The following is a 16101-nucleotide window of genomic DNA, read 5'->3' on the forward strand; positions in this document are numbered from 1 at the left end:
TTCACAGAAATGTTTTCCAGTGATCGTCCCACCAAACACTTTATTAAATATCAATTTACCAAACATAAAGTATTGATATGTTCATTTCCACATTAGTTGTTATGTTTTTATGGTACTAAATCTAAAAGGCCAACAAGCAACTACATTTCCTCTCTAATAGTTTATCTCAATCATATTATTAGTTGTTACATGTGATATTATTACTCAATAATGTTACATTCCATATACTTATTTTGTATTTTTTATCACGCGTTTAGAATTAATAACGTGACTTTCACTTATTGAGGTTTATTCATGTGTTGTTATAGACGGTACAATCAACTAAAACATAATACCCATATTCAATCAACTCTTAAATAGTCAACCATCTGTTTCAAAACTCAGATTTTTAAAATTTGTACATGTGGTTACTTTGAATTCAAGATTTATATCGACTTTTCATGAGTGTTTATTCAAATTCAGAATTACGTTTGCTTATTTATAAATCAGAGTTTTGTATATTGATTCTTGATCTATTAATGACTAATCCATATATTTTCATGGGTGTTTATTCAAATTCAGAATTACGTTTGCTTATTTATATTTCGGAGTTTTGTATATTGATTCTTGATCTTCTAATAACTAATCCATATTTTCATTGATGTTCTGTGGTGATCACATATCACCTAACATCAAAGGGATGGGGATGTTTTTTCACTGACATATATTAGAGGGGAAATTTATCAATGTCGTCATCTGTACTATCGTCACATGTCTAGAAAACGAAATTGAAGAAGTGACTAAATTAACAAAATGAACAACTGATTCTTGAATCAGCTTCAACCTGGGTTCTACTTCTGTCATCAGCCCATGGGTCGTGCGTGCGTGCGTGCGCGCACACACACACACTAATAATTAATACCACTCATTGAACCGGAGATCATTGATAAGCAAAAATATATAACCATTAGAATAGTAGTGAAACCAAACAAAGGTATAGTAGATCCATTCATATATATGAACTAGAGACAAACCAATATATCAAAAAAAAAGAACCAAATAAATCACTTAGAGAATTTCAGCCTCTTCTCAGAACCCAACCCTTGTCCAGGTTCACCAGTTGCTCAAGGGTTACAAGAGACCATCTGTGTTCAGTTTGAGCAAACAGCTTTTGGTTGAGAGAGTCTATGATTACACTAATGTTCCCAAACCTAAACACTTGATGGCCATCTTTCATTCTTCCCACTATAGGCATAAACAGCAAATCATTATCTTGTGCATAAACTCCAATAAGTTCCTTCAAACTCATATCAACAATACCAACACCACCAGAACCTGGTTGCTGTCCCTTTGCTGCCTGAGGTTCAGAGTGGGTCTTGATGTTTTCTCTGAAACCTGGATGGACAACCTCCAAGCCTTCAGCCGCCTGGTTCATCATGTTCAGACCAATATTAAGCCAGTATCTTACATGCTCATTCGACAGAAGCTGGGGTGGGATAAGATCCTTCCAACCCAGGTACCAATTTATAACTTGTTGAAAATCCGGCTTTGAACATAACCATTGGTACAGAACTTGTAGCCACTTGTTAAAAAACACGTCCATTATACGAAGCATGTGATGAGTCGGAATCGCACTAGCCCAAGTCCGGACCCAGTAAAACTGGTCAAGCTTCTGATCTGCTGGATTGACTTGGAATTCATGCATGACTGCCAGCAACTTTGGAATGATGTATCGGACCATCGTCTGTTCCCAGCTTGTCGGGTCAAAAACAGTCTTCCAGGGAGACAATATGTAGTAAGCTGACATATCACTTGGGTGCCAAGCATGAAGAACATTTTCTAGACGATTCCTTATGGTATGATGCAATGTCTGGAGCTTCTGCCCCAGCAATGGCAGCCATGGATGGACCCACGAATGTATTGGTATGGTTTCCCGACGTGGGTCCCACGAGTCGACAGCAGACGCTAACTTTGGCATGACAATGTTGTCAAGTATGGTTTGAAGAGCAGAGTGAGGGAGTAGTTGTTCCCAAGAATCTAGGAAACGGAGTAAGGGTTGAGGGTCCCTAGCTTGCATGGTGTTGGTAGCAGATATCCTTACAGCTGGGAACACGGCTTCCATAAAAAGCTGTGTGTAAGATATCTCATTTCCTTTCAATAAATCTTTCCATACCGACATAACATTCAAACCGTGTAACGGGTTTTGCAGTGGGTCCCATCCTTGGAAGACCCTACTCAGCAAAGGCAAGGCAAAAGAGGACGCGATAATAGCCAAACCAAACAGCTTGTACTCATCAAGATATTGTCTCTGTAAGTCCCCGAATGACATGGAAACAGACTCTAAAGTCAATGTCCCTAACAAGCTCTCCTTTGTCAACCGTTCCACCACATACACCATCTCTTCCATGCTATCAAGTTGTTTTTTCTGACGGGTGGCATCATCTTTTAGCTTCTCCTTTTCTTTTTGCAAAGTCACAACCGTCTCTCTCTCTTTTCTCAAGTCCCACATAATCTTCTTCATATCAAGTTTAGCCCAGGCAACAATCAATCTTATATTATGTTGGATGGGGCTTGACTTTTCTTCTTCTTGTTCTTCTTCGGCATTCAGATTCTCTAAACTTGTCATCACCCGAACTTGTGGTCCCCTCATGTCAAACACTTTCTCAACAACATCCAACCCTTGTTCTTGCTTCTTCATCAACAGCTCCTCTGCGGTTATGTACTCTTTTTCCTTCTTTTTTAAAACACCTTGTTTTAACCACGTCTTCTCTTTTTGTGGAAAAACCTTAATCTCCTCGATTGGTTCCTGCTCTTTATAATCATTGAACCCAATTCCCATATTCTTGGGACGCAACTTTACTTCAATCGGAGCAACAATACCTTGTGCATTCTTCCCTAGCCCACCTCCTCTATACCCCATCTTCTCAAGCAACTTCATTCCGATACCTTTTGTGTGCTTCTCAAACACACCAACGTCTTTTCCAAATCCTAATTTACTCGACTTCTTCTTGTTTAATGATCTGGACCTCTCAAGTACACCAACGCCTTCACCATCTTTTTTGTTATCCTCTTTGCTGCTGTCATGATCCATTGGCATCCTGGACACATCTTTCCTTCGTTTTTCCTTGGAATCACTGTCGGTGTCAAACATACCATACAACACATCGTGCTTACGCTTCCCGTAGTTTAATTCTTCCTCCATAAACCTTTACCCACTAATTCTTAAATAAACACTCACGTCTCAAACACAACCAGAAACTAAAAAAGAAAAGGTCTCAGACTGGGCACAAGATTCACGATTTAACCAATTACTGCTGAAACGTTGAGTTGCCCCCTTGCAATTTGCGCAGGAACGAGGGCGAATTGGGTGGGGAGATCAAACAACTGATTTGGGAACACCGTGAGATGTGGAACTTGGTCTACAAGGAATTGGATTGAAAGAACTCATTTAAACCCACAAGCCACAAGATATATAAAGCATGCAAACGATTTTATAACTTGATAAACACGCACTTACCAAGATTAAACCCATCTAATATATCTGACGTAATTAAATTCGACCTAAACTATTATTATCAGAAAAACAAATAACCAAATTTGTTTAATTTTCTTAAGGTTTAATTCTTTTTTTTTGAAAAATACATAAAATATTCTAATATAATATTACACCGTAAATATTCTAATGTGATTTTTAAAATGTTAAAATATTCTAGTATTCTACTAGATTTGTCATATATGTAAAATATTCTAATATTCTACAAGAATATTCTAATATTCTACTAGAATATTTTACAAATATTTCAAAAAACAGTAATTTTTTTTTGGATAAAAAAATGAAGAAAATAATATTATAAAATTTTTTTTTGAAAAATTTTCAATTATTTTGCATTTTAAAAATATTTTTTATCTATAAAATGAGTGGATAGGATTGCGTCTCCCCATCTCACAAACTATGGTGGTCTAACACGAAACTAATCATTTATATATATAAACAAGGGTCCTGTTAGAGCTACTATTTCTATGGTGCAAAGCAATAATGATTCCGATAAGAACGATGCAGTGGATGAAATTAAAGAATACTATGACTGTAGATATATTTTTGCATGTGAAGCTTCATGGCGGATTTTTAAATTCGATGTTCATTATAGATATCCTGCTGTGATTAGACTACCTTTTCATCTTCCAGATCAACAACAAGTTGTATATGAGGCAGACGATGACATTGAAGATGTTCTTGACCGAACTTCAATTGCTTCTTCAATGTTCACATCTTGGATGAAGTGTAATGAAATCAATAAAGAAGCACGGAAACTGACATATGTTGAATTTCCTACAATGTTTGTTTGGCACCGTTAAGATCTGATTTGGAAGCCAAGGAAAGTTGGATATGCGATTGGTAGAATTCACTCTGTTTCACCTAAACTCGGAGAAGCATATTTCTTAAGAATTCTTTTAAATAAAGTGAAAGGTCCTAAATCATTCGAAGAAATTCGCACAGTCAATATATGGTGAACTATGTTCTTCTTTTAAAGATGCATGTTATAATCTTGGCCTTTTAGATGATGACAAAGAATTCATCGATGCAATTAAGGAAGCAAGTCTTTCTGGATCTGGTTTTTATCTACGGTTCTTATTTTCTACGATGTTATTGTCCAGCAGTTTGTGTAAACCAGAGATAGTTTGGCAAAACACTTGGGAATACCTGTCAGATGGAATTCTTTACAATCAACAACAGAGATTAAAGTCTCCAAGTAATATAACTTTATCTGATTATTATTAAAAGAGTATCATATACAATTTCAGTATAAATTCAATTATATTTTATGTCCCAATCAATTAGTTTTTTTATACGTTCCAATTAATAAATTATTTTCCGTATAGGTTTATCACTAAACGAAGATCAACATAAAAATTTGACTTTGTTTGAGATAGAACAAATTTTACTTCGTAACAATTCCAGCCTTAAAAAATATGGAAAGATGCCTTACCCAGATGTTGATTCTGTTTCATCTTCAAACAGTCGTCTTATTACCGAGGAGCTAGATTATGACATTCCAAATTTAAAGAACGATTTTGATCGGTTGTTTGTTGCATCAACAAACGAGCAACGAGACATTTTTCTTGATATCATGGATGCAGTTAAACATAGTAGGGGAGGTGTATTCTTTGTTTATGGTTATGGTGGAACTTGTAAGACATTTCTTTAGAAGACAATTTCTGCAGCAATTAGAGCTTAAGGTGAGATTGTTTTAAATGTTGCTTCAAGTGGGATAGCTTCATTATTATTGACTGGAGGCCGGACAACACACTCTCGGTTTATAATTCCCATAAATCTAACTGAGGATTCTTTTTGTAGAATAAATCCAAAGAGTGATCTTTCCAGTTTAGTAAGAAAAACCTCATTGATCATTTGGGATGAAGCACCCATGGTACACAAGCATGCATTCGAAGCTTTAGATCGAACTCTGAAGGATATATTAAAGTGTGCCAATCCTACGAATTCAAATATTCCATTTGGAGGGAAAGTGATTGTCTTTGGAGGTGATTTCAGACAAATTCTACATGTTGTTTTAGGTGGCAATAGACAAAACATTGTTAATGCTTCTTGAAGTTCTTATTTATGGCAACAATGCAAAGTTCATAAATTAACAAAAAACATGAGGTTAACAGTTGGAAGTGATCAATCTGCTAATGAACAAATAAGGGATTTTGCAACTTGGCTTTTAGACATAGGAGAAGGTAATTTTGGTGGTCCGAATGACGGTGAAGCAATTGTTGATATTCCAGAAGATATTGTCATTACTAATCCACATGATCCTATAGGTTCATTCATTAGTTTTGTATATCCTTCTATACTGGAAAACTTTAACATTGCTGATTATTTTCAAGAAAAAGCAATACTTGCTCCGAAGAATGAAGTTGTCCAAGAAATAAGCAATCGTTTGTTGTCATTGTTTCCAGGAGAACCAACAGAATACTTAAGTTCAGATAGCCTATGCCGATCCGAGTTTCTTCATGGTCAGTTTGATACAAATTTATACTCACCTGATGTTTTAAATGATCTTAAAGTCTCAGGTCTGCCAAGCCATAAGCTCATTTTAAAAGTCGGTGTTCCAGTTATGTTATTGAGAAACATTGATCAGAAAAATGGCTTATGTAATGGGACTAGACTACATGTTATATCTTTGGGCAAACGTGTTATTGAGGCAGTTATCTTATCTGGAGGTAATATTGGAAACCAGACTATTATTCCAAGAATGTCTTTAACTCCTTCTGAAGACAAGATCCCCGTTCAAATTCCAAAGAAGTCAATTTCCATTGGATGTGTGTTTTGCAATGACAATTAATAAGATCCAAGGACAGTCTTTATCGAAGGTTGGTTTGTTTTTCAAGGATCCTGTTTTTAAACATGATCAATTGTATGTTGCTTTATCCAGAGTTCAAAGTAGATAAGGATTAAAATTGTTGATTTTAGATAAAGATGGTAGACTAACAAATAAAACATCCAATGTTGTGTATAAAGAAGTTTTTAGAAATTTGTAAAAAACTTTGTACAGTTTTATTATTTATATAAATTTCAATATTTTTTAGTTAAAATTATATTTCATTTTATAAAATTATAACTTTTTTGCATATCTATAAATACAAAATACCAATTGCATATTCAAACCACTAAAAGTTCATAATTTCAACCAACAGTTATGTCATTATCATATTACTGCAAAACATTTACAATTTAATTAGTAAACATTCTATTATCAATTACCAGTTTTAAATAAATAAGTTATAATTTAATTAAAAATAAATTTTAGTTTCTAACCTGTGGTGCCCACGGATTATAACCTAGTATATATATATATATATATATATATATATATATGTATATATATATATATATATATATATATATATATATATATATATATATATATATATATAGAGAGAGAGAGAGAGAGATAGAGAAAGAAAAAGAGCTAGGTTCAAATGTTTCTAATATCTATTGTGTTCTAGATTGCACTAATAAAAATTTAGTAAAAATTATATTATTAACTAATCAAAAAAAGATAGATATTAAATGATTTCCATAATTATATGTATGTTAAATGATTTCCATTGTTATAATTCATTTTTTATGGAAACTAATTAAGTTTGTCATTAATATCTGCAATAATATTCTTTCAGAATAAATTTGCATTTAGTTTTTCATGTATGAGTTTGTATTTTGTTTCGTGACCCACACACTCAAAATACAATAATGTTTCCAAGAACATGGAGAACGAGAGTGTATCTAGTAGAATGAGAGTTTATTCTAGAAGAATGAGAGTATATTCTAATAGAATAAGAGTGTATTCCATTAGAATACACTCTCGTTCTTCATATTCCATGCAACTTTGTTGTATTTTAAGTGAGAGGGTCCATAAACAAAACACAAACTCATACATGACAACTTAGATGCGAGTTTATTCTAAAATAATGTTACTGTTGACATTAATAACGAATTTAATTAGTTTCCGTAAAAAAATTATAATTATGGATATCAGTTAATATACATACAATAATGAAAATCATTTAATATCTATTTTTATTTAATTAAATAATTATTTTATTTTACTAAATTTCTATTGGTGCATTGTGGCACACAATAAATGTTAGAAACACATTAGCTATATATATATATATATATATATATATATATATATATATATATATATATATATATATATATATATATATATACACACACACACACACACACACACACACACACACTAGCCATCTACCCACACAATCCGACGGTACATAAAATGTAATTATAAAAACAAGGTGTGTATTGTATTCATGGGTTAAGTCATTCGTTTAATGGATTGAGATTATCATTGCTCATGTTTATACCGAAAGAAATGAAAGAACGAATGAGATAAATACATATAAAATAGCAACTACATTTCATTTATTGATTTATTATAAGTCCCCAATCTATTTTAATTTATCATTGTGTTTTTATCTTTTGTTCGTACTAAAACATAACATATTTAAAAACTTCCAAATGAAAATATCGTAGTATCATTCTATTATAGAAATGAAAAGTAAAGTTTCATTGTATTACATATTAGCTTCTTTTGAAGTAACTAGACCTAATGATGTCCTGATTAAATACAATGTTCACTTTCGGTTATTAATTATGTTGTGATTAGATGTTATGTTAAGTGTGGGTTATTAATCCTGGTGCGTGGACTGTGGATATCAATTATAATTTTATACGTACTATTATAATTATGTCAAAGAAATTAAATAAACATATTAAAATATGCGATAAAACACCAAAATCAATATATGTTGTTAAAAAGTGACCGTTTTTTCAAAAGCAATAGGAAAAACTCAAACCTAACCTTAAATACATTTCGACTAATAAGACTAATTGGGAATTGATGATTTATTGTTGACCTCTCTATATGCAAAATAGCCTTATGCTCTGGAAATGGAAACCGAATAACTTCAATTTGACTTGATCACACCGCATACGGTCGGCTAACCTAGACAGTATAAACTCTAATAACTCAATCGCTACATTATCAATTTACACATTCACAAATTTGTGGATTTTATTTCTTTCAATGTATGAAATGATTCAAAAAGTACATCACGTTTACTTTTTGATCTTCAATTAATATAAAATTGACCATGAACAGATACTAAACCAAGTTAATGTTGGTATTAAATCTTATTTTTATGCTATATATATATATATATATATATATATATATATATATATATATATATATATATATATATATATATCATTCATTGTTGAGAAGTATTTTTGTTAAAAAAATGGAACAACCAAGCAACATTATGGTGTAGTGAAATAGTTGAGATCTGAAGATTGAAATGTTCATGGACTTGATTTAAATTGTTCTTAAGTGACACTTGTCGCCAAAAAAATGATCCTACAACAAAGATCGAACATATATATATATATATATATATATATATATATATATATATATATATATATATATATATATATATATATATATATATATATAAGTTCATTGCTTTTTCTTGCACAAAAAAGGTACATGAGTTATGAATAAGTAGGAAATCGATACTTCATAAACAAAATATTATGAAAAAAAACTATCTATATATCTTTACACAAAAAACTTTAAACTCACATGTTTAATCAACGACCAAAATGCTTATGTTCAACTATAACTTGCACCAAGTGTGACTCGTTGGTAGTTGAAATCAGGCTACTCCGAATGCAAATTTCCCTATCGACCTTCCCGCCTTCCTCGCTCGTCAATGTTTTTTTAAATCAGTCATTAAATCAAGAAAAAACACATCACAATTTATTAACTTTAAAAGTTACCCACTTCAGTGCCTTAACCGGTGACCTAATCAGTTGAAACTGCAACCAATTTTGCACTTGTTAGTTTTATAGCAGCCCATCAAAAATTGTGTTTTGCAATCCTGATGAAAGCGGACAACCAACATAGTGAAAATATAAACATTAATCAATGTAACGAATTCATATGATTTTTATTCTATTCCAAAGAACACCAATAAACAATGCTCCTACAATAGCATAAGAAAACTTAATTAGTGATGAGAAAGTAAGGAGTCTAATATCACATAAAATGGACATATAAATGGTATTTGAGTAACTTTACCATTTAAGATGTCAAGAAACCAAAAGATACACAATATCAAGATTTGTTGGGTTAAATGTGTTGAATGATAAATAAATGTATTAATATATTAGAACCAAGAGAAACCAATATGTATATTGGTTGACAACTGCCACTCATTTCATTAAACAATATGACGTTCATAACTAACTAACACAAACCAAAGAAAAAAAACCTTGTTACTAAATTTCTTATTGTCTACCTGGTGAGATCAAGAAGCAAAGCCCACCCTTCGCAAATCAACCGAATGATTTTCTGAAAATGTAACAAGAATATGCTTTCCCCATGGAAAAGTAGCAAATCTGCTCATGGGTATGTTTGACCGATTAGAAAAACATAAATCGGAGAAAACAAAATCACAAAAACCCAAATTTGGGAAATTAAAATTGAGTAACCAGGATCATCCAAAAAGAGAGGAAGAAAAAGGATAAGCATTGTTAGTATCTACCTGAGAATCCGGGATAAATCGTCCAAGCATGCAGAGCTCAGTCCTGTTGTTACAAAGGGGACTCACACCAAAAATCTTAATTAAGAAAATCTGATAGCTATAACAATGAACCGCTTACTAAATCTGTGACATCCCCATTTTCACGGCCAGAAAAGACCGATTTTGTTTATGCTTTATAAAAATCAGAGTACCACTTTTAATAAAAAATGTTGCGGAATTTGTTCCTAGTAAAACATGATAAATACGTTATCAAGGGTTTTCCGAAGAAAAATATTTTTATTCATTTTAAAACATTTGGGATGTCATCGTTAATACAGAAACATAAGCATAAACAGAACTTATATTCATTATCACTAGTGATTTATATCTCCTTAATCTCTCAGTGTAATGTGACTTCATATCAACACCTGTGATATAAATAAACTGAGTGGGCCAGGTTGGGAAACCTGGTGAGTACATAGGGTTTTCAACCCACAATAATATAATTATTATGTTTAATCATCAAACAGTTAACCCAATTACCCATCCCCATTATCTTCTTTACTCTTAAGGATCTACCTAAGAATCAACTATTCCTCGTTCATTTATTCCTAAGGATTATCCTAAGGAATTGGCACGAAGTCCATTGTCACCGGGTTTAGGCACTAAGTCTGCATAGTCGCCAGGGTTTATACAACATGCACTAAGTCTGCATAGTCGCCAGGGTTTAGGTACTAGGTCTGCATAGTCACTAGGGTTTAGGCATCAAGTCTGCATGATCGCCAAGGTTTAGGCACTAAGTCTGCATAGTCGCCAAGGTTTAGAGTACACCGGGTGAACACATCGTTCACAACACCTACAGGTTGCGAGCCTGCTAGTGTTCCACTGGACTGTCTAGAATAGTCTGTGGTTGTCATCCATACTCTGCTAGATGACGGGTCCATCATTTGGGTAAAAGGCTTCTCTCATTGTTCACCTCTCACCCTTATCTCATGGTCTATATCACCTCTTATCTCATCATCCAACTCATATTTCATCTACCCATGTTTTACCCAACATATTATGTAGATATAAATACATATACAGTTTAAATCATATAAAACTTGTTCCAAGCCGTGGGGAAGAAGGTGTGGCCCAGATTGCGCCACGTGTCACTCGCAGATTACCCCAAAAACTAATTATCTTCTAAAATCCGTAACTTTCGCATACGAGCTCCGTTTTTGACGTTATTTATATCCACGCGTAGGTAAAAACAAGATATACAACTTTCATTTAGACTCCGTCGGCTAAATTTTGACCGATCTTAAATTTAACAGTAGGAGGAGATTATACTGTTAAATGTCCGCGTAAAATTCATAACTTCTACATACGGACTCCGTTTTTGTCTGTCTTTTTATCGTTGAGTTCCTATTAATGAGATCTTCAACTCTCATTTAGGTAGCATAGGCCAAAAACTGCTCGATCTAAAATTCTAGTTTCGGGCTGTGCACTGCTATGCCAAATCTTAGAAAATTCATAACTTCCTCATACAAAGTCAGATTTGGGCGTTCTTTTTTTGTATGTTCTCGGTTTAACGTATACTACAACTTTTATTTAGACACTAAGGCTAAAAAGTCCTCTATCATAAATTCACTATTTATGTCTCCCGGTGCCGTGCCGGTTTTGCCGTAAAACTTCGACAGGTCATAACTTCTTCATTATAACTCGGATTTCGGCGTTCTTTATATGTACGGAAACCTTGTGACATATACTATAACTTGGTAAATATTATTTATTCTAATTAATCTTCTATTAAAAAGTCATTTTTGACACTTATCGTCTCTAAATTGACTAGCCTGAAGCTGCAGGCGTTACAATTATCTCCCCCCTTAAGATGATTACGTCCCGAAATCATCAACGAAACAGGGCAGTATAATGACTCCATACGTTATCAGTTCATCCTAGGTAATAATCGTAACTTATTTGTTCCTTCGAATGAGTATCTAACTCTTGGACTCCTGACTGCAGGCGGTGCCCGATCTTGGACCCGCTCTTTATCTCATGTTAGACTTCCAATCATGATCTTCATGTCACGATCTCGATCTTTATTGGAGACTCCTTCTTTAACAAACTTGAGATAAGTTTCTTCCTTCGATTATCATAATAGACCGATGGGTCATGTTCTAATGACCTCTCATCGTATGATACATTGCTTGGACTCAGGTCTTTTAGAGTCAAATTCCAGAACAGACTATACCTTCCTTCATGTTCTAATCACATCTTAAAAGGTAGCATTTATAGCTACAAGCAACCTTCACGATACCTCTACTGATCGCTTTGATTAATTGTTCCGGCTTAAGTCAGGTGCTACATCAAACTTGGTTCTCGGAACCACGTAACATACTCGTCGTAGTCGGACTCAATTTGGTATGACCACTAGGGTAGGAATAACAACAATCTTCTTAGTCATTACCGAAACAATGGTAACGACATACTTGAATAAAATGGTATCAATTACTAGCTTCTTGGTAACCTTGTGACTTTCCCTGATCCAAGTGTGAGTCCTTTACTTCCGGTAGTATACGCCTCTACTACCTTTCACACCTACTCATACTCGTCCCAAGTATTGTCTCGCAATTCTCTAAGTCATTATCACATAAACAATTTTAACATATACAAATGTGTCCAAACAATCATATAATTTTTCCTAGACTCTACTAGGACTTCTTCCATGCATATCTTCAATCATCAATTCTGCTTCACTCGGTTGGTGATGGAAACGTCAGACGATGGGATAACTTCATGGATTATACCAAAAATCTTTCTTTTGCTAATCGAACATGTACTTCTCCCGTACTAGACGTATTATTTATTAGACACATTCTAAAGGCATGATATCACTCTTACGATATCTTCCGATAGGCACCATTCAGTATCATAAGCCTTCTCATTTCGTCCATTCACTCAATTCACTACGAGTCTTCACCATGATGTTCTGCACACCAAAGCAGGCGTTTGGTGTATCGAGACGAGAATATAGATAGAGGAAGATTTAGACGAGTATTCCTCCTTATTACTCCGAAAAGTTACATGCCAGTTCTAACACCGTAATTAAACGTTTAGAAATCGGAACACATAAAATTTCCAGATCCGGTCAGCAACAGACCATAGATCTGACCAAACAATAGCTTAAAGCATCACAAATCATTTAGCACATATAAAACTTGTATAAAATCGTTCATCCAGCATAGATATCAAGTATACAAATAATATACACACATAGCACGTAGTTTATATAGAATACTTCATATCTATGTGTAAGATGAAAGGGATCATGCACTTACTTGAAAAGGTGGTGACTCGGCACTTGGACGGCACTTCGTTACTCTTAACACAATTTTCCTTTGTCAAAACCTAGTATCATTACCACTAGAGTTTAGTCTAATATTCACCGAGACTAATTAATAGTCTTGCTATTATTACTATTATATAAGCACGAAACAATATTTCTCAACCACTATATACAGACAGCGGCCAGACATAAAACACCGGATGGCAGGACCATTTTGGCATATAGCACTTTTGAAATCCAACAACCCTTTGCGGCCCTTTAAACCAGATTCCCCGTACCGTGAGTGGTTAAAAGATATTATAACGACACTTATATAACTCATAATAATAGCCCAAATACTTATTAAAATGTCCTAATATCATTACTATATTAAAACATAAGATATACTAACGATAGGGTAGGCGTAGCTTACTTACAGCGGGTTTTTTGCAAAACCGGGCTTCGCTGGAGCAGCGTTCCCGAGCCAAAAGCTCTTCTTCTCGGAGTCTTCTGGTGCTACGGGACTTGCCTCTAGCACTTGGAAGTTGCTAGGGATTGGGGATGAGAGGTTTTGAGTATTGAGAGAGAAAGAAGGGTGAAGGTGTGAGTTTTGGGAGTGATTTACGCCTCTATTTATATAGGCTGAGTTCGGTCCGAACGCAGCGCGTTCCCTAGACGAACGCACACGTTCGTGAACGCGGTGTGTTCCCTAGACGAACGCAGGGCATTCGTTGCCACGTGTCGCCATCTTGTTCCAAGCCGCGGGGAAGAAGGTGTGGCCCAGATTGCACCACGTGTCACTCGCCGATTACCCAAAAAACTAATTATCTTCTAAAATCCGTAACTTTCGCATACGAGCTCTGTTTTTGACGTTCTTTATATCCACGCGTAGGTAGAAACAAGATCTAAAACTTTCATTTAGACTCCGTTGGCTAATTATTGACTGATATTAAATTTAATAGTAGGAGGAGATTATACTGTTGAATGTCCGCGTAAAATTCATAACTTCTACAGACGGACTCCTTTTTCGTCTGTCTTTTTATCGTTGAGTTCCTATTAATGAGATATTCAACTCTCATTTAGGTCATGTAGGACGAAAACCGCTCGATCTAAAATTCGAGTTTCGGGCCGTGCCCTTGTATGCCAAATTTAGAAAATTCATAACTTCTTCATACGAAGTCAGATTTGGGCGTTCTTTTTTTGTATGTTCTCGGTTTAATGCATACTAAAACTTTTATTTACATCACTAAGGCTAAAAATTCCTCTATCGTAAATTCACTATTTACGTCTCCCGGTGTCGAGCCGCTTTTGCCGTAAAACTTCGACAGGTCATGACTTCTTCGTTATAACTCGGATTTTGGCGTTCTTTATAGGTACGGAAACCTTGTGACATATACTATAACTTGGTAAAGATTATTTATTCTAATTAATCTTCTATTAAAAAGTCATTTTTGACGCTTATCGTCTCTAAATTGACTAGCCCGAAGTTGCGGGCGTTACAAAATCGATCTAGATGTCACTCTAATCTTACCTTTAGGATGAAATTGTTACTGATTAATCACTAAAAAAGAAAATAAACTGGAATGGACCTTAAGAGTATGAAAATAAAACCAAAAAGAAACGAAAGGTATACAATTCAAACAATGTTCAACAAATATGGTAAATTGGTGTGGTATGGTGTTTTGACGATGTAGCAGATATGGTACATTAGTGATGCTGTTGGCCGTGGCTGGTGGTTAAGGTTCGTAGACAAAAAGGTAAAAAATGAACAAAAACGAAAACTGAACGGTCTATAATGGATTAGCAACAAAGCCCCCCTCAAGTTTATTCATGGAAGCAAAATCTGTGTCGAACAATGGTGAAGGTCGCGGATGGGAGGATAGAATAAGGAGAGGGGCGGTGTTGGTGATGACGGCTAGAGTTTAACCGAAAGCAAATATATGTGATTCTATGATGCGTTGTAACATTAGGGAAGACGACCATAGATACTCATCAACAAGACTCGATCATCATAGAATATATTATTATTATATTCAATCTATTTTTTGAAATATTGAGATCTATTTTATAATATATATATATATATATATATATATATATATATATATATATATATATATATATATATATATATATATATATATATAGGGAAGGAAGGCTTATATGGAAAACATAAAAACCCTAAAAATCATAAAAATGCATAAAAAAATACTTAGACATCACAAATCTTTTTTTTGACTTTATATTCTTAAAAATCATTGAAAAAAAATTAAAATATCTATTTTTATTTTTTATTTTTATTATTATTGTTTTTATTTTTTTAAATTTTTGGTTATTTTTTTCAAAATTTTTTTAGCAAAATTATATAAAATGTTGCGATTTTTAAGAATATAAAGTCAAAAAAAAAAAGATTTGTGATCTCTAAGTATTTTTTTATGCATTTTTATGATTTTTAGGGTTTATTTTTCATAGAATCTAAACCTTTATATATATATATATATATATATATATATATATATACACACACACAGAGAGAGAGAGAGAGAGAGAGAGAGAGAGAGAGAGAGAGAGAGAGAGAGAGAGAGAGAGAGAGAGAGAGAGAGAGAGCTAGGTTCAAATGTTTCCAGCAACTATTGTATGCATCTAAGGACCAAAGAGATTTTAAGAAAAAATAGACCATTAATAATAAATAT

The 16101-nt window shown here is 33.8% G+C and overlaps 2 protein-coding genes and 1 pseudogene across 2 annotated transcripts; 2 read left to right on the forward strand and 1 right to left on the reverse strand.

Moving 5' to 3' along the window:
* Nucleotides 1-1024: 1024 nt before the first annotated feature.
* On the reverse strand, nt 1025-3181 carry LOC145158046 (septin and tuftelin-interacting protein 1 homolog 1 pseudogene; annotated as a pseudogene).
* Nucleotides 3182-3999: 818 nt separating this feature from the next.
* Nucleotides 4000-5588, forward strand: LOC145158047 (uncharacterized). The gene is made up of 4 exons (XM_079077005.1): nt 4000-4316; nt 4636-4730; nt 4861-5169; nt 5254-5588. Exons 1-4 carry the CDS (start codon nt 4000-4002, stop codon nt 5586-5588), a joined length of 1056 nt encoding a protein of 351 aa, XP_078933131.1.
* Nucleotides 5589-5636: 48 nt separating this feature from the next.
* On the forward strand, nt 5637-6326 carry LOC145158048 (uncharacterized). Its single transcript, XM_079077006.1, has one exon. It carries the CDS (start codon nt 5637-5639, stop codon nt 6324-6326), a length of 690 nt encoding a protein of 229 aa, XP_078933132.1.
* The last annotated feature ends 9775 nt before the right edge of the window (nt 6327-16101 follow it).

The sequence above is a fragment of the Lactuca virosa genome, chromosome 2 (genome assembly GCF_052849685.1).
Source record: "Lactuca virosa cultivar CGN04683 chromosome 2, Lactuca_virosa_CGN04683_v6, whole genome shotgun sequence".
Lineage (NCBI taxonomy): Eukaryota > Viridiplantae > Streptophyta > Magnoliopsida > Asterales > Asteraceae > Lactuca > Lactuca virosa.

Bases quoted from the DNA above. Each gene is read 5' to 3' on its own strand.
- LOC145158048 (XM_079077006.1), top strand. From the start codon at position 5,637: ATGAGGTTAACAGTTGGAAGTGATCAATCTGCTAATGAACAAATAAGG.
- LOC145158047 (XM_079077005.1), top strand. From the start codon at position 4,000: ATGGTGCAAAGCAATAATGATTCCGATAAGAACGATGCAGTGGATGAA. The intron at 4,317-4,635 runs GTTTGTTTGGCA...GTTATTGTCCAG, and splicing joins TATGTTGAATTTCCTACAAT to CAGTTTGTGTAAACCAGAGA. The intron at 4,731-4,860 runs GTAATATAACTT...TTTTCCGTATAG, and splicing joins ACAGAGATTAAAGTCTCCAA to GTTTATCACTAAACGAAGAT.